Source organism: Microtus oregoni, unplaced genomic scaffold (assembly GCF_018167655.1).
Source record: "Microtus oregoni isolate MIOR12 unplaced genomic scaffold, Mior012 000048F_ref0000485, whole genome shotgun sequence".
In the NCBI taxonomy this organism is placed as follows: domain Eukaryota; kingdom Metazoa; phylum Chordata; class Mammalia; order Rodentia; family Cricetidae; genus Microtus; species Microtus oregoni.
In genome coordinates this window covers 4,819,774-4,838,790 of record NW_024543222.1, presented here as the reverse complement: position 1 = coordinate 4,838,790, position 19,017 = coordinate 4,819,774, and the positions used below count along the sequence as shown (strand labels likewise).

Here is a 19,017-nt window from a genome sequence, read left to right as displayed (position 1 = left end):
TCCCATATACTGCTCTATATGAGACCACGGGACGCTCCCGAGCCCTGCGGGTTCTTTGTGCGTTCCTGATGCTTTTTCTTAGTTCTGTATCCCCAGCCCACATCCTTAGAGTAACAGACAATCACATTTCGAGGAAACTAAGTGATTTGCTCCTACTGAATAGAATAGTCAGGTCTGTCACCAGGGCCTCTAGCTGCTGTCCTGGAATGTACCCCGTTCAGGCCCAGATCAATAACAATGAGTCACCGGTCATATATTTGGGTAGTTTTAATTATTAGCTTTCGTTATGCCGCCAGGACCCTTTTCTGACATTGCATTTTTTCATAGGAAGAATTTGCAGTTTGATGAATCACACTCTCAGACCTTAGGCCTCCTCCTGAACTGCTAATGCATTTCAAATGAGCAGCAAAGATACAGAGCAGAGCAGGAGGTGGTGGTGGCTGCCAAGCCCACACCATCCCAAGAGGTGTGGAGCCAAAACTGCTGTTTGTGAGCCTCCCAGCAGAGAACACACACACACTCAAAACACTACACACTCAAAACATACACACTAACACACACACACACTCAAAACAACACACTACACCCTCAAAACATACACACTAACGCACACACACACTCAAAACACACTACACACTCAAAACATATACACTAACGCACACACACACTCAAAACACACACTAACACACTCAAAACACACACACACAATCAAAAGGAAGAGTGAAGGGCATGTAAGAAAGGACCTCTGAGCAGATACGGAGGCAGAGAAGCACCTAGGGGCCAGCAGCAGCTAGAAATCATTGCCAGACCAGGTCCTGCCCAGAACGAGCCCAAAGGAGAGGCTGCCCAAGAGCCATAGCTGGAAGAAAGGGTCCTGGGAGAAGCTGTGGTCTCTGCTGGAGGATGGCCAGGTGAAGGAAGCAGGAAAATGGTGTCCATCCCGTGACAGCTACATCTGCCCAGGCCACTTCAGACCCCAAAGGTGGGGCTCAGCCAGGCTGGTGTTCCCAGCTGCCTGCCCGTCCCATGGGTTCCCATCAAAGAGTAGTCTACCCTCCCATCCAATGATTTAACTGCAGTTATACATTCAGGAGAATGACTGTATGTTCTCAATCGGGGACAGTTTTGCTATTCAGGAGACATTTGGCTGTATCAGCAGACAGTTTTGATTATCGTGGTCTGGGTTCCCAACATCTAGTTAGTAGAAGCCAGGGGTGTATACAGTGCTAATCACAGCCTGCCAAGAACCAGCCAGATGTCAGTAGGGCTGAGGTGTGAACTAACTGCCCTGGCCTCCTGGTGCAGGTCTAACCTCGTCACTCCTCCTCCAGTCTCCCCTGGGCCCTTCTGTGAACCCTCTGCTCCATCCTGGGCTGGGGCAGTTCCCAGCCTCTATCTGTTGTCCATCGGGCTGGCTCTCGGTGATGTCCCCCAGCTTGGCTTCCTCCTAGGTCTGGCAACAGCAGCTCCCACCCAGGTTGCAAACCTCCCTCCCACAGCCAAGCCTAGCCTTGTCCTCAACTCTCCTGTTCCATCCCACCCGCCCCTCTTTGATCACTCCCCTCTGCCCTCCTGGCCCGGTACCAGTTCACCTCCCCAATCTTCGGCTGCCTCCCAGTAATTCACCCAGGTTGGATCCTTCTAAATATGGAACAAAGCAGACTTGTCTAGAGATAGCCAAGGTCATGCTCAAAACTGGGGGTGCTTTCTCTAATTTCGTGCCAGAGGCATCTGCTCCCCTCTGGAGCGCCTCCCTGGAAATACACTCCTTTTTATCTCACTGATACTGTGGGTTCTGGAGCTGCTGAGTCTGGTCCGGTTCAGGCTCCTTTGGTTGAAGAGCTAGGGCGAGCCTGCCAAAGTGACCTCATCCTGTTGGCCCTGGGGGACTAGAACCTCAGAAAGAACAGGAGGAAGCAGCAGCCTGGGAAGTGTATGAGTCCTAGGCACTATGGGAGGGCTGAGCTTAGGAGGCTGAGCTGAGGAGGCTGGCCCTTCTCTCTGTACCTCCTCCACCCGGGCACAGAACCCCATCTCCCCTGTCACCAGCCCCTCAGCTCTACCCTGGCTCAGATGCAGCCGAGAAAGGGATCCTGACATGGGGTCAGCCGAGGCCTAGGTGATCAGGATGCACACACAGCCCTTGGATTGCTCTCCGTCCTTTGCCCACTCAGCTCCCAGGAAAGCGAGCAGAGCAGGAGACCCCCAGGACACCAGGCGCAGTCTGCTCTGCTTCAGTCTTCCCAGGGCCACCTGTCCTACCAGGGCCAGCAGCGCTGAGGGCCAGGACTGGGCTGGGGAGGGGCCCAGCCTTCACTGCAGCCCCACCAGCTCGGTGATGGAGGGAGCATGCACCATGAACTCCTCATAGCGGCTGAGGAAGAGCTGGAGGCGCGCCAGGTAGGAGTCTTCATTGTAGGGAAGCTGCTTGTCATGAAGAAACTTGGACACCAAGGGCTTCACCTGAGAGTCACGAAAAGGGAGAGGCCTCTGAGTCGCAGGCTGGCAGCAGGGCGCCCACCTCAGGAGCTCTCCCTTGTTCATCCCTAGCCATGCTATGCCAGGAAAGGGAGGGGCTTTTGCTTCTATCCCACCCTAGAGGGGAGGAATAGCCTCTCCCCCTCATCCCCACAAGACTCGACTACATGCCTACCCTCCTCAGCCCACGGGGTAGACACGGATCTCTCTGCTAGACATCTTCTTTGCGTCAAATATTTCAGATCTAATTGCCATCCTCAAAATCTCAAGATGAACCCTGTTCCCTCCCATCTTACAGACAGGGAAACTGAGGCTCAGTGAACTTGCCCAGAGTCACATTGCTGCTAGGAAACCCAGGTGACTGATGTAAAACCCACGTTGTCATTTGTACTCCAGGCTGCCCTTCCTGGGGGACCTTTGAAAGAGGCCCATGAGGGGACTCAGAGTTCAGATGTCCCTGGAGGTTCCCACCACCCACCCCTCTGCTTGGCCTTCGGCTACCTTCAGGCACATGTGGTCAGAGAGCCAAGGGAAGAGGTGATGCTCCACATGGCAGCTGATGAGTGAGTGGCCGAATGCCCAGTCCAGTACCGGCTGCCGTGGCAGGTTCAGCACCCCCAGGCTCATCATGTGAATTCGCCGGGGCTTCTTGTCCAGGGAGAACATGGGCAATCCAATGTGCTACAATAGACATATGGGTCACACCCTGCAGGGCTTAGACGACCCTGGGTCTATCTTCACCAAGCATACAGGGGCCAGTGGAATCCTACAGGTGTGAGAGACAAGCCCTAGCCTAGCTACAGGGCTAAGCCATTCTGCAATAAACTCTTACCCACATCCGGGCCTCTCCCCATTTGGACAATGAAGGGCTTTGCCTATGCATTTTTTTTCAGAGCCCTGATATTCAAAGGTCTGTGACTCACTGCTTGGTCTTGTGACCCTATAGGCATCACATTGGTGGCTTCTACCTGTGTGTCAAAGCTCAAGTCGAGCAAAGTGAGAGCCCAGCCAATGCCATGAGGTAGGTCAAGGGCAGGGCAGGAGACTGTGTGTGTGTGTGTGTGTGTGTGTGTGTGTGTGTGAGAGAGAGAGAGAGAGAGAGAGAGAGAGAGAGAGAGAGAGAGACAGCCAGGAGTTCAGCATTCAAGTTGGCATCATTTTTCCAGGGAGACCTCGCTGCTTCCCTGTGGGTGAAAACCTGTTCGATCTCTCTGCACAAGCCCCTGGCACTCAGCACACCCATGGCTAAGCACTCCACCCTCTCAGAGTGTCCCATCTATTTGTCTCAGTTCAGCCGGAGTACTTGTTTGTGTTCCTCCGAGCACCCTAGACCCAGGGTGGTGCCTAGCGGAGAAGGCATTTGTATGTACTGATTGAACGGAACAGGAGGAACAATAGAAGAGGATGTGTAAACATGGCCTTGAATGATGAGTAGGGTTTGGCCTGGAGAAGAAAGCAGGGAGGGTGTCTCCAGGACCAGGCAAAGGTGTCACTGAAACCCAGACCTCCTGTGATGACCCACAGTGATGGGGCGGGAATTGGGGAAAGTGTCCTTCAGTGACCTCTCTTTATCTAAACCTTGGCTACACCCTGCAGATGCTCCTCTTCGCTGCCTGTATCCAGGGCTGAGTGCTTACCTGGAAGATGTTGACATGGAGATAGGGGTGGGCCAGCAGGGATCTGGCAAGCAGCATGCAAGCCAGCGCTGAACTGGGGCTCTTGAAGCCCGACACATTCAGGAACAGCCAATACTGAGAATAAAGGCCCAGTGACATGAAGCCCAATGTCCGAAGTGCCACCCTCAGCTCTTCCTTCCTCAGACGCTCTGTCAGAGGGACAAGAGGCCATGTAAGCAGGAGCCATCATGAGCTGGCTCCCTTGTGACCATGAGTGTTAAGGTAGAGGGCTGCTCTGGGTGTGTCCAGTGAACCAGACCTTTCACCCTGGCCAAGGTCAGGGTCTGCTCTATAGCCCTGTTCTCCTACCCCTGGGTATTGCCCCATGATAGCAATGATTAAAACCTGCAGTGTGCTTTGTATGGAGCATCTACAAAGTGGCCCCCACACTCTAAGATTTTATATTATAATTGTGTGTGTGTGTGTGTGTGCGCGCGCGTGCATGCTCGCGTGTGAGTGCTGGTGTCCATGGAAGCCAGAGTACTGATTGATCCCCTCTGAAGCTGGAGTTACAGGGGATTGTGAGCAGCCCAGCACAGATGCTAGGAACTGAAGTCTGGTCCTCTGGAATAGCAGGAAGCCCTCTTAACCTCTGAGCCATCTCTCCAGCCCTTACAAAGTTCCCTTAGTCTGTGCATGCATGCCTTATGTTTGCACACCATCCTTGAGCAGGTGAGGAACCTGAGGCAGACAGGTCAAGTTACCTGCCCACAGCCACCAGCCAGTAAGTAAAGGCGAGACCTGGACCAGGTCCGGGCTTCTTTCCACCCAGCTTGGCCGTCTCTGACAGTCTTGACTCGTGGCCCCCAGCTATCTCCACAAGCAGGGTCCACAAAGCGAGGATGGAAGGAAAGAGGGCTGGGACCTGTCTTCAGGAGGCGTCGATTCCAGTACTCACCAAGAGCTACCAACGGAGTCAAGATGGGGATGAGAAGAGGTGCCAGGAACATGTAGATGTAGCGGTTGAGGCACGGCATCTTCCATGTGCTCGAGTCTCCCAGGCCCACCACGTTGGTGTAGCCATGGTGTAAGTTGACGTGGTTGAACTTACCGAACTCCGCAGGAAAGGCTGTGCATACCTAGAAGGGGAGCCAAAGGGCACCGGGTCCATATGGGACACAAGCGAATGAAGCAGAACCCAAGGAGCCTCAAGGACACTTCCATCCTTCCCGAACCCATCACTCCCAAGCCCTCCTCCTCTGCATCCACAGCTAATCTAACTTGTCCATACTCTCTCAAGCATCTGTGACCCCCATGTGACAGCCAGGCAACACACTGCCATCTACTAGAGACAAGGAGGTCGGATCCTTGGATTGCCACTCCCCCACTGGCACCAGCTAGGCGACTGCTCAAACCTTAGAGGCTGTTGGTGGAGGTAAAGCTGGAACCTGCCACAATTATTTTGTGTGTGCCTGGCAAGCAGCTGTACCTTCGTGACACTACTTCAGCCTGAGCTCAGAGGAACAAAGAAAAGTTTCTAGCGGTGGTTTGAGGGTGCATGGAGGTCACTTCCTGAAGCGTCCACAGTGCAGGCTGGAGGGGCATGGGGACACTAGTATGCACAGAGCCAATGTCTCCCTAGAGTGACTCTTTTTGGCATGGGTCAGTAATGGGATTCTTCAACGTCACTCACCAAGCACAGCAGGTACTCTGGCAAGGAGACCAATCATTCTGAATGCAAAAGAGGCTCTAGTTTGTTTCTTATGCAGATATATGCAGGTGAGCATGAAGATGTAAGGAAGGCTTCAAGGGTTTTATCCAGGTCAGAAGATTTGGCTGACTTTAGTGAAGATGCTTTCCTGTTTCCAGAAGGGGAAGCTTCTCAATACCAGCTGCTGTAAGGCAGGCGCATGCGCTGAGCACCAGGTCTCAAAGTCAGGCCTGCCTTACCCTCTGGCCTGCCAGGGTATGTTTTATACCCCTGGGGCACTGTCCCAGGTAGAAAAGAGAATTCCTTTTGCTTGTTTTATTAATTAATGTGTATGTGCGTGTGTGTGTGTATGTTATGTGTGGGCATACAAATGCCATGACGCAAGTGGGGAGGTCAGAGGTCAGCTCTGTGGAGTCAGTTCTCACTTTCCACCTTTATGCAGGTTCCAGGATCAAGCTCAGGTCACGCGGACTGTTTGGTGCCGTCTCTGGGGCACCCAGAAGTAGTTTCTTTTTTTTTTTTTTATTTAAATCACTGCTTGGCCCATTAGCCCTAGCTTCTTATTTGCTAACTCTTACATCTTAATTTAACCCATCTCCATTAATCTGTGCATCACTACGAGGTCATGGCCTACTAGCAAAGTTTCAGTGTGTCTGTCTCTGGCAGCTCCATGGCTTCTCTCAAACTCTGCTTTCCTTCTCCCAGCATTCAGTTTAGTTTTCTCCACCTAGCTCTGTTCTTTTTCCCTATCAACAGGCCAAGGCAGTTTCTTTATTCACCAATGGTATTCACAGCATACAGAGGCAATTCCCACATCACCTCCCCTTTTCTGTTTAAATGAAAAGGAAGGTTTTAACTTTAACATAGTAAAATTACATATAACAAAACAGGTATCAAGTAAGAATTACAGTTACAATATTTATATCTACTTTATCTTTTGTCATAACTAAGGAAAACTATAATTATAACTATAAATTCTTTAACTCCATCAAAGACTCCAGAAGGATATAATATTACCTAAGTAAACAGGAAGTACATTGTAAGCAACAGAAGTAGTTTCTTGCTCTTGCCCCAGGCCAGGGCTCTTTTATCAAGAGCTGCCTACTGAGTGAATCTCCCTGCTCATGGACAGTTGTAATGCTTTTGGCATCAGCTCCCTCTGCCTGCAGACCAATAGCTAACTGTTCTTGGGGAGCCAGTGCTAGAACCAGCCTGGAGCCTAACCAGGACTGCGCACCTAGAGATGGGTACCCACGGGTACCTGGAGGCTTCTTGGCAAGGTCCCAAGCCCAGGCCCTCGGTACCCACTTGCAGAGTCAATGGGTGATTTTGCCTTCTCTATAAATAATAACTTATCTGAGGTTATTTCATAACTAGATTTCTAAGTCCCCTGTTTTGTATGTGTGTGCCCGCACGTGTGTAAGCACACTTACTGATGTGCAAGTGCTCACCGAGGCCTGAGTGGGGCATCAGATGCCCTGGAGCTGGAGTTGCAAGGCTTGTAAGCTGCCCAGTGTGGGTGCTGAGAACGGAACTCTGCAAGAGCACCAAGTGCTCCTAGCTCTATCCAGCCCCCTTCACCTCAGTCCCATTTAGATGCTCTCTCCTGAGAGACAGAAGGGGGCGATTTAGGGGAGAGAAGAGGAGGGTGGATTGTAATATGTTGATTGTAGTATGTAGATTGTAGTGTGTAGATTGTAGTGTGTAGACTGTAGTATGTAGATTGTAGTGTGTAGACTGTAGTATGTAGATTGTAGTGTGTAGACTGTAGTATGTAGACTGTAGTATGTAGATTGTAGTATGTAGATTGTAGTATGTAGATTGTAGTGTGTAGACTGTAGTGTGTAGACTACAGTGTGTATATTGTAGCATGTATATTGTAATGTGTAGACTGTAGCTATAAATGATTGTTTCCAAGTCTTACCCAAGAGGTTTCCTCAATCAGATTCAGAGAAAGTTCCAGAAACATCAAGGTTGGTGTGGCTTCTTAATATCAGTCACCAACATCTGTGGCGGGTGCTTCAGGAAGATTCAAGGGTGCCCTATCTCTACAGGGTTCACTGAACACCCAAAATATGTGGGGAGCGGTATGAATGGGTGTGGGTTCCTCTCGGCAGCTCTTTGTTTAAGCTCCAGGGCCCTCAGAGCTCTTGTTCTTATTTTCCATGCAGTTGTTTGTTTCCATGGGTCCTGTGGCATCTGAGCTCCATGCTAGGCCTAGGGGAACACCAGGGACGGGAGCGAAGGGCAGCGAGCCGCATCATCCGGCTCATTCTGGCCCAGGCAGGCCACTGCTGTCAGGACAAAGCTCAAAGGGCTCTTCTGTGGCCCTCACCATTGTCCTGCTCTTGTTCTAAGAGTGGTTAAGTCACACCTCTGTCCATTCCTAATATCCCCAGGACTCACACGCAGGCGCTCGCATTTCCCCGAACTGCGCAGCGTGGGAAATCCCAGGCTGCAGTAGCACCATGTCACGTTTTGGGTATATTTATATAAAAAAAATACTGGTGGCTTATTTGAAGCTCATTTTTTTTTCAGTTGTTTTGCCCTTGACCCTTCTCACTCCTCCACCCCCCTCCTTGCGCTAAATGGCACCCACCAACATCCTCCTGCACCTTCCTTCTCTCACCCCAGCCTAGCCCTGCAATCCCTCGTGCCTTCCTCCTGGCCTCTCTACCGACAGCCTCCAGCCAGTTTCCTGCTTCATCTGCCACAAATGAAACTAGCAGAGTGAGCTTGTGTCATAGGTCAGTTTAGGTTGTGCTGGAATTTCATGTTTCTTTTTGAATCCTGCAAAGTAGTTTGTGTTTGTTTGGTTTGGTTTTAGACAAGGTCTCTAGTCTAGCTTGTCTCAAACTCCCTGTATAAACTGAAGATGACCTTGAACTCCTGATACTCCAGCCTCTGCGTGCCTAGTGCTGGTTACAGGTATGAACCACTAGGCCTGCTTCCATGCAACACTGAGGATCAAACCTGGGGGCTCTGTGCATGCTAGGCAAGTACTCTACCAACTGAGCTACAGCCCCGGCTCCTGTTTGTTTAACAGAAGAAAATGAGACAAAGAGGGGAGGATTAAAGAAGGGCACGGATAGGATGACGTCCCAGGAGGAAAACTTAGCCCCAAACTTTCTTTTTGAGGCAAGATGTCACGATGTAGCTCTGTCTGGCCTGGAACTCACTATGTAGCCCAGGCTTGCCTTAAACTCACAGATATCCACCTGCCTCTGTCTCCTAAGTGCTAGGTGAAAGGCACATGGTACCATGCCTGGCTACCCCTGGACTAAAATCTCTATCCCATGGCAAACCTCTTTGGCTACAAGGCAAAGTACCAATTCCTCTTCCTGGCACATGGACCTTCTTGGCCCCTTTCTTGGCACAGATGGGCCCCTGTAATAATCTAGTGGCTTCCAGGCAGCTCACCGGCAGCCCTTCTAAAATTCTTCCAGGGTTTCTCAGCCTCTACACCACTGATATTAAAGACCAGGTCGCTTCCCCAACCCCAAACCATTTTTCGTGTGTGTGTGTGTGTGTGTGTGTGTGTGTGTGTGTGTGTGTGTGGTGCATGTGGATGTATATGCACATTGGTAAGTGTGCATGTGGTAACCTAAAGTTGATGTCACCTTATTCATCAAGGCGGTGCCTCTCAGTCCAACCCAGAGCTTGCCAGGACAGCTAGTCTACCTCTGGAGATTCCATTGTCTCTACTTGCTGACACCGGACTTACAGGTGGACTAACAAGTCCACCCATCATTTATGGGATTCTGCAGATCCAGTGTCCCATCCTATGCTTGCGCCCACAGCCTGTTGGTGTCACTTGTAGGGACTGGGCATCTTGAGCATCTCTACATGTGTTTAAAAAGGCACAGAACTAAATACATACAGGCCAGCTAGGTGAGGCTGAGCCACACTTTCTAGGACTTGGGAACCAGTCCTAGAAAGGAGCCAGAATCACACCCTAAGGTTGGAAAATGGAGATGCCTCCCTCCCTGCCTAGGTGACTTGGAGGACCTGACTGACAAAGTCACCGCTGCATTGCTCAAAGCTCACCAAAGCCCACTGCAGCATAGCCAACGGTGTCACCACGTGGGGAGGGAAATCCAGGCCTTTCCTCCCAGGCCACAAAAGGGCATCATCTGCAGAATATCACACACACACACACACACACACACACACACACACACACAGAGAGAGAGAGAGAGAGAGAGAGAGAGAGAGAGACCATTAGCCAGCTTCCCCCCCCCCACCTCAAGTGGACTGCAAGGTCATGGTCTACAGATACTGATGGAAGAACTTCTAAGAGCTTGGGTCAAACAAAGAGGCAAAGAAGAGGCCATTGGACTGGAGTTCACATGGAACAGAGCTGTGTGTAATAAACAGAACTCAGCCCTAAGGTGGTCTGGTTCCACAGGTCACTGCCAGGGTTCTAAAGGAGCTACCAAGCAGGGAAAGCTAAGAAGACATTTCAATAGCAGTGTCTCAGCTCCCTGCCTCCACTCAGCACATAGGAGGACTCTCCCCCAACCCCCTGACAGTCAAAATCAGAAGTTCTCGAACTTGATCAGGCATCGGTCTTCTAGAGAATGGATAAGAATACCTCAGAGTAACCTGCACACAATAAACCCCTTGCAGTTGGTTAATCTCTGATTGACAGCACTTTCTACCCCCTGGTTGTTGCCGCAGTCCTCCTAGGACTGGGCACCACTTTAGAAAACCCAAGCAGGGGCTGGAGAGATGGCTCAGAGGTTAAGAGAACTGACTGCTGTTCCGGAGGTCCTGAGTTCAATTCCCAGCAACCACATGATGGCTCACACACATCTATAATGGGATCTGGTGCCTAGAACACTATATACATAATAAATAAATTTTAGAAGGAAACCCAAGCGGAAGCTGCACTCTGAGTCTTAGCGTTGGGACTCTGTCCATACAGATGGATACAGACATCACCCCCGCCTCTCCTGGCAGATTACAGACCTTGGGCTCTAACTGTGCCTCTGAGTCTGGGGAGACCAAGAGCTTCCTGGAGAGGGAAGTATCTTAAAATTGACCCTAGCAATCATCACCCTGTGGGTTCCTCGTGTCCCTATCCCTTCAGAAGCCTGGGTTGGTGAGAAGGTATGAGGGGAAAGGAGAGAACAGGGACTGCTAGGTAAGAAACGATTTCGTGTGTTTGTGTCTGTCTGTCTGTCTGTGGTGTTTATATAAAGATGTATAAAAAGTTACATGATTTAGGGGGTAGAAAATATTGCTCAACAGTTGAAAGCAATTGTTGTTCTTGCAGAGGACCTGGGTTCCGTTCCCAGCACCTTTGTTAGATGGCTCACAACCACCTCTAACTCTAATTTCTGGGAATCTAATGCCCTCTTCTGGGTTTCATGGGCACGGTATGCATGCAATGCACGCATAGACAGGCAGTTGCATCCCAGGACCTATATGGTGGCAAGAGAAAACTGAGAGCTAACTCCTGCATGTTGTCATATGACCTTCACTGGTGTGTCATAGCAACGCAACCCACATACACGTACAAAACAAACAAATATAATCAAACAAAAATTGTATAAAATTTAAAAAACAGTTACATGACTATAAAAAGATAGCCATTGGATTGGTTGGTCCCAATAATGGGTCCTTTCCAGTAATGCCTGCTCCTGGTAGCAGCTTCCCCAGCTATTCCTAAGGAACCTGGGTGGCTAGGTGAGGGTCCCCCTGGAGTAGAAGAGAGAACAAGTTTGGCAGAGACTCTGGGGAAGTCTGATAAACAACTGTTCAGAGGCCTTTGCCTTCCTGGTAGGCACACAGGTGAGAAGGCAGAACAGGGAGGGGTGGAAAGAGAGAGACCGCAGATCTCTTCTGGAAGGTTAGAGGAATAAGGAGTTTCTCAAGACGGCTCAGCCACCAGCAGGTGAAAGAGCAGGCTACAGAGCTGGAATACTGTGACACCCCCCCCCTCCTGCCCTTCAAACAATAAGCCCTGATTGCAGCACCCAGAGGTTTCCATGAGCCAACACACCCGGGAGCAAGACCGGCCAGCTGCAAGCATCCTGGATGGAAGAAGACCGTCTGTCCACCCTAAGCCTGCCGCTACAGAGAGATCCAAAGGGGTCCAGGGACAGGGAATGTGAGGTGAGAAATGTTTCTGCCTCTCAACTGATAAAGATTATCACAAAATAAGCCAAGCTCATTGTCATAGGCAGACACAGGGCTATGTAGGATGCAGAGGACTCGCTAATGCCAGCTTCCTCTCACGGGCTTGGAGAAATGCATGGGCACACACACAGGAGCTGTATTGCACACACTGCACACTTGGATCCACCTACCCACTGCAGCAGCTGCCTGCCCATGTGGATGGACACACAGAGATGCCCAGCAACTGCCTGCCCCACCTCTGCCAGGCTCACCTCCACAAAGAAAATCATCAAGATCTTGCCCCAGCGTTTGGATTCTGTGAGGGCACCGTGAGTGGCCAGGTGGCTGCCCTTGACCGTGAGTGTGTAATGGCACATGCCCAAGATTGTGATGCCAGTGGCGAAAGCCAGGACATTATGGAAGCGTAGGCACAGGAACCCTGCAAGAGAAGGGACCCAGGGTCAGGATCTTAGACCATCTTTTGAATATGGGCCCAGACCTATTTATACAGACATCTGCAAACCCAATCCAAAGAGGGCCAGCCCTGGGTCTGTGGCGGGCAAGTTCCTGGGCCTGAGAGGGGTGGGTTGGCTCTCTCTGTAGGATCTGGGGCACAAAAGATCCTCCACGGGCTTGCCAAGGATATTCTGCTGTCCACATTCTGCCAGGTCACCCTCCTGAGCCCCAGCCGGAGCAGAGATGGGAACTGAATGTCACTGAATTAGACCACGAGAGGTGTAGAGTGCTTCTTCAGTCCTACTCTGCCCATCTCTGCCGTCCGTCCGTCAGTCCGTCTGCGACCCCCACCCCCATTGAACATGCTCTTCCCTTCTCCACCTGTCACCATCCCCTTCCCCATCCATTCCGGACTCCTTGTACAACTTTTCCCTCCACCACTTTCAAGCATTGGACTTTCTCCCACCTCCGGTGGGACATGGGGTGGATGGACATCCCCAACTAGATTTTGGAATTGAAGTGGGATCCAGGATCCTAGAGTCCTGACGTTCCCTTCCAACCTGCACCACCTTCAGCCGCGCGCCACCCCCAACCGCAGCCCGCAGCCCGCAGCCCGTGCCTTTGTCTCACCCGCGGGCAAGGCGAGCAGGCTGAGAGCGAGGATGGCGCAGTCCACACCACGGCGCTCCCACCAGGAGCTCGCCCGCACCACATCCTGCACCTGCCGCTCCAGCTCTCTCAGCAGCAACTCAGCAGCGCCGTCCCCCGGGGACGCGCCGTGCGCGGGCTCCATGGGATCCCTGGACACACTGGGCTGGGGACAAGCGACAAGCAAAGACTCAGGTGCGGTGCGAGCGGGTGCTCCGGAGAGAAGACAAGCGCGCGGAGGGCGGGGCGTGGAGTCACGCACGCTCTGAGTTGGGACACCACCAGCCCGAGGTCACCGTGAGAGGCTCGGTACCTTCGGCCAACACGGGCAGCTGTGACCCGTGACCTAGGCGGGGCCTAAATGCAGCCTCCTTGCCAGCCTGCTGCACCAGAACAGCTTGGAGAGGGAGGAGCCAAAGCCAAGCACTGGGAAGGAGGGACGGGGGGGGGGGGGGGGGGGGGGGAGGGTGTGACCCTGAGATAAGGACCAACCTGGGGTAGAGGGAACAGCACTGGGGGAAAGTAGAAGACTTAGGTGTTCATCCACCTCCTCTTCCTCTCCTCTCAGTCTCCGTCTTGGGTTTGTTCTGGGTTCTTAGGCTCAAAACCTAAGTATTTCTCATTTTAAAAATTATTTTATTAATTATTATTCTGTATGTGAAGATGTGTACGGTGTCCATGTGGAGTTCAGAGGACTTATGGGAGTCAGTTCTCATCTTCTACCACGTGGGCCCTAGAAAGCTCAGGTCATCAGGCTTGGCAGTGAGCACCTTCTCTGCTTGAGCCATCGGGGACTACCTCAGGACCTTCCTCTCAGCGTGCACGTTCGCCTTTGGTATCTGGAACATAAGCATTTCTGGGTTGCTGAAGCGGAAAACCCAGGGGCTCACTTTGCAGATAGGCAGTGTGTGTGTGGGTGTGTGTGGGTGTGGTTTTAACAGAAGTGACCTGACTCCCCTCTCTCCCCCTTTTCATCTTCACGGTACTCCCCCCAAATTTCATATCGAAACCTTTTTTTTAAGACTTTTTTTTTTTTTTTAAACTAACTGAGTCTGGTGTGCAGCAGACAGCAGCGTTTTCCCAGGAGACCCTTGGGCAGGAGGGGAACCGTCAGGGAGAGAAAGGCGCGGCTTTAATTCTGTTCCTGGAACCGCTCTTCATGGATTCATCTCTGTCCTTCCGATTTTGTGTTTGAAGGTGTGGTCTGACTTTGCAGTCAGGTTTCTCGCCATAGATGGTGCAGTTCACGCTGGTCTCACGCTTAAATCCTGCCCCAGTTTCCCAGGTACTGGGATCTGTGGATCAAGATCAAGATCTCCTCTCGGGCCAGTGTCCTCCAAACTGTTCCTTCGACTTCCACATACTCAAGAGGCTTTGTGTATTCCACAATCTCCCGTGTGATCTTTCTTTCCAACAGTTTGGTTCTGGGGGTCAAACTCAGGCCATCAATCAGGCTTGGCAACCAGTGAGCCCTTTATCTGCTGAGCTGTTTCATCAGCCTTTATTTATTTGCAAGATTTGTTTTTATTTTATGTGTATGAGTGTTTTGCCTACATGTATGTGTGTGTACTAGGTGATTGTCTGGCACTTGAGGAGGCCAGAAGAGGGCACTGGATCCCCTGGAATTATAGACAGCTGGAAGTCACCAGGTGGGTGACAGGTACTGAACCCAGATCCTCCGCAGCAAGAGCAAGTGCTCTTAAGCACTGAGAAAGTCACTGGCTCCACTTTAAAATAACAATAACAACAATAATAATAGTAATAATGAATCCTGATCTTTTTTTTTTTTTTTGGTTTTTTTGAGACAGGGTTTCTCTGTAGCTTTGGAGCCTGTCCTGGATGGAACTAGCTCTTGTAGACCAGGCTGGCATCGAACTCACAGAGATCTGCCTGCCTCTGCCTCCTGAGTGCTGGGATTAAAGGCATGTGCCCCCACCACCCGGCTGATCATTAAATTTATGAAGGGAAGTTTGGAGAGATGGTTCTGGCTGCTCTTCCAGAGGTTCTGAGTTCAAATGCCAGCAACCACGTGGTGGCTCACAACCATCTGTAATGAGATCTGGTGCCCTCTTCTGGTGTGTAGGCACACATGCAGGCAGAACACTGTATACATAAATAAATCTTTTTTTTTAAAATATTTATTTATTTATTTATTATGTATACAATAGTCTGTCTGTGTGTATGTCTGTAGGCCAGAAGAGAGCACCAGACCTCATTACAGATGGTTGTGAGCCACCATGTGGTTGCCGGGCATTGAACTCAGGACCTTTGGAAGAGCAGGCAATGCTCTTAACCACTGATCCATCTCTCCAGCCCCCCATAAATAAATCTTTAAAAAAATATGTGAAGGGGCCAGGCAGTGATGGTGTAGACCTTTAATCCTAGCACTCAGGAGACAGAGGCAGGCAAATCTCTATGAACAGCCAGGTCTACAGAATGAATTCTAGTATAGTCAAGGATAACCAGAGAAACTCTGTCTCAAAAAAAAAAAAAAAAAAAAGTCGAGCAAGCTGTGGTGGCGCACGCCTTTAATCCCAGCACTTGGAAGGCAGAGTCAGGTGGATCTCTATGAGTTCGAGCCCAGCCTGATCTACAAGAGATAGTTCCAGAACAGGCTCCAAAAAGCTACAGAGAAACCCCGGCTTGAAAAACCAAAAAAATAAAAAATTAAAAATAAAAATTAATGAAGAGTCAGAGAAATTAAGTAACTGATCTGTGCCAACCCCACAGTTACTGAACAGCTGAGTTAGAAATCCAAAGTCCCCCCAAATCCAGTTCTCTTTTGTCAACAGATGGCCTTAGACAGAGACACGTGTTGTCCTTTTCCCTCCCTCCCCCCACTTGGAGTCCTGACCACCAGACTAGAATTTTCAGGGAGGTTGATGTACGCGTTTTAGAACTGTAGGAGTAGCAATGTTGAATTAATTGGGGGGGATCCCACCACCTTTATCATACATAGGCGGAAGCTCCTGGTATTGCCAAGCTTGCTGCCAAGCCCAGTTACCCTGGTATAGTAAACTAAAGGTAGAAAGGGCTGAGCAGGTGTCAGGAGAGCTTGGGGGAAGGGCTGGAGAGATGGCCCAGCAGCTAAGAGCACTTGCTGCTCTTGCAAAGGACCAGAGTTACACGACAGCTCACAATCCTCTGTGACTCCAGTTCCAGGGGACCTGACATCTCCTTCTGGTTGCTATGGTCACCAGGCACACATACAATGCTCATATACACATGTATGCAAAACATTCATAAACATAACATAATTTTAAAAAAAATGAAAAAGAATACTAGAGGAGGCAGAAAGCATGAAAGGAGGAACTGGCCAATAGCTCCCTGGAAACAGGCAGACTTGGCTTAAGCAGCCTTGACCTAGGAAAGGGAACCAGACATTCTGCTTTCTCAGGTGAGGGGGCAAGAGCAGAGAGAAGCCATGGAAGGCAGAAGAGAAAGACAGGAAGCAGGGACTGGAGGGACCTTGAAGAGCAGGCAGAGACATTGGGGCTTATCCCTGCAGACGACAGGAGCCACCGTAGGCTTTAGACCAGAGGAGAAATGTGTGTGTGTGTGTGTGTGTGTGTGTGTGTGTGTGTTAGGGAGGCTTGTCTATACAAGAAAGAGCTGGAGAGAATCTAGCGAATTTTCCAAGACACCCAAATCAAAATGTACCATGAGCATGTAGATAGCAGAGGCGGAGGCTGTGGAATATACGGAGACAAGGGAGATGTGAACAGTCAGTAAATTTCTGAATAACCACGAAGAGGCTTAATATTACTTATAAATGTTTGGCCAATGGCTTAGGCTTCTTACTAGCTAGCTCTTACATTTAAATCAACCCATTTCTATTACTCTATGTATTGTGGCTGTGGTGTCACCCCATTTTCTACATGTCTTGCTTCCTCTGCAACTGCCTGGCACCGCCCAGACTCTGCCTCTCTTCTCCTCTATCTCTGCTCGGATTTCCTGCCTGACTCTATCCAACCTTACCACCGGCCAAAGCAGCTTTATTTATCAACCAATGAGAGCAGCACATATTCACAGCATACAGAAAGACATCCCACAGCAAAAATACACAAATGGCCAGGAGATTCAGGACAGTGGGCTTTAGATCAGTAGTATAGGGAAATACAAATTAAAGTCCCAGAAAACATACCTAAAATGAACTACAAAACTCAGTACTGGAGAAGATCTACAGCAACTGAGCTACCAACCAAAGCATGTAATGATGCAAGCCCTTCAGAAACCAGTTTGGTTTGCCAGGGCTTCCATGTTGGTTTGGTTTGGTTTGGTTTGGTCTGAGGATCCAAACCTGGGCCTTGCCCCTGCGGGGTAAGTCTGTCACTAAACAGGGTCTCACCATGTAGCTGAGGCTGTCCTCGAACTCACAATCTTCCTGAGTCAGCCTCTCAAGTGCTGCAATTACAAATATGTGCCACTAACCCAATGGCAGTGTTGTAGAAGGTTAAATATATACCCACTGCATGACCCAGCCGCTCAGCTCCCAGGTATCTGCCCAACCGGGATGAAAACATTTCTCCACATGGTCTTGTGCTTGGCTGATCATAGCTAACTGGAAATAGTCTACATGTCCAGGGGAATGGACATGTGAGCCATACGCATTTCTAGAGCAGGAGCAATAAAACTGGTCCAGGCAGCAGTGTAGATGGATGATCTGACAGATTGAACTTCACAGGTCTATGTTAAAAGAAAGAAGCCAGACTCAAGTTCTAAGGGTAGGAATGGGCAAGACCAAAACACAGTGAGACAAATCAAACCAGCAGGCTATATGTATGCTATACTTTATTTTTTGTTTGTTTGTTTGTTTGTTTGTTTGAGGCAGGGTTTCTCTGTGTAACAGTTCTGGCTGTCCTGGAACTCACTTTGTAGACCAGGCTGGCCTCAAACTCACAGAGATCCGCCTGCCTCTGCCTCCCAAGTGCTGGGATTAAAGGCATACGCCACCACCCCCCATCTAACTTTTTCTTTTATGTGATGTTGAGACTCAAGCCCAGGGACCCCAGCATAGTAGCGATCCTGCAATTCACTTTGTTTTCTCTTTTTTAAGATTCTTCTTGATTCTTCTTGAAGTATTGGGAATTGAACACAAGGCCTCCCTCGTGCTAGGCAAGTTATACTAAGTTACATCCCCAGCCTTGACTGTAGACTCTTTTCACAAACATAAGGTCTTTTGGACCTTGGGCTGTAGCAATCAGCCCGGCCTTTAAGTGGTTAGCTTCATCACCGATCACTGTTTTCCTTGTGTCAGGATGACCGCTCACTGACCTCTGACTCACGGACAGGGCCTATCCTCTCTCACCTCTAGGTGTTTATTCTCAGGGTAATTATCTCATATCCACCCATCTTCTGGGCTTCTGAGACTTCAACCATCGGTACACACAGCTCTTCCCCCAAACTCGCAGGAATAAGGGTCCTGATTGGGAGGCGTCAAGTGGGAGGACCAGGCATTGAGGGATGAAGATGAGAAATAAAAAAGACAAGAGCAGAGCTGACGACTTCTGCCAAGCGAGTTTATTAAGAAGCACTGTGTCTTATTTACTCTCTGCAGGGGAAACTGGCCAAGGGCAGCAGAGAGATAAATCAGTTTGGGCAAAAAAACCCACAAGACATATCAGATGCAGCTGCCTTAGGACTGACAACCACAGACCGGGGAAAGACTTAGGTCCTCAGAAACTTCAGTCTTGACACCTTCAAGGTACTGACTGGATCCAGTGCCAGATGAGTCTTGCCAAGTTCACTCCTCTATAAGAACACAGAACTCGTGGTCTGGACCGTTTGTTTCTCCCTTTCAGGGCCTCTGAGAAAGTCTTGGCTCAGTGTGGCTCCCCACGCTCATTCCACTTTTTTTTTTTAAAGACAGGATTCTCTGTGTAGCCCTGGCTGACCTGGAACTCACTTTGTAGACTAAGATGGCCTTGAACTCAGAGATCTGCCTGCCTCTGCCTCCCGAGTGCTGGGATTAAAGGTGTGTGCCAT

General features: G+C 50.1%; 1 protein-coding gene across 1 annotated transcript; it reads right to left on the bottom strand.

Moving 5' to 3' along the window:
• Window positions 1-13,280, bottom strand: Fads6 (fatty acid desaturase 6). Its single transcript, XM_041635975.1, has 6 exons — window positions 13,015-13,280; window positions 12,201-12,367; window positions 5,053-5,233; window positions 4,116-4,303; window positions 2,980-3,159; window positions 1-2,463 (listed from the first exon to the last, which is right to left on the bottom strand). Exons 1-6 carry the CDS (start codon window positions 13,175-13,177, stop codon window positions 2,314-2,316), a joined length of 1,029 nt encoding a protein of 342 aa, XP_041491909.1. The 5' UTR covers window positions 13,178-13,280; the 3' UTR covers window positions 1-2,313.
• Window positions 13,281-19,017: the final 5,737 nt, after the last annotated feature.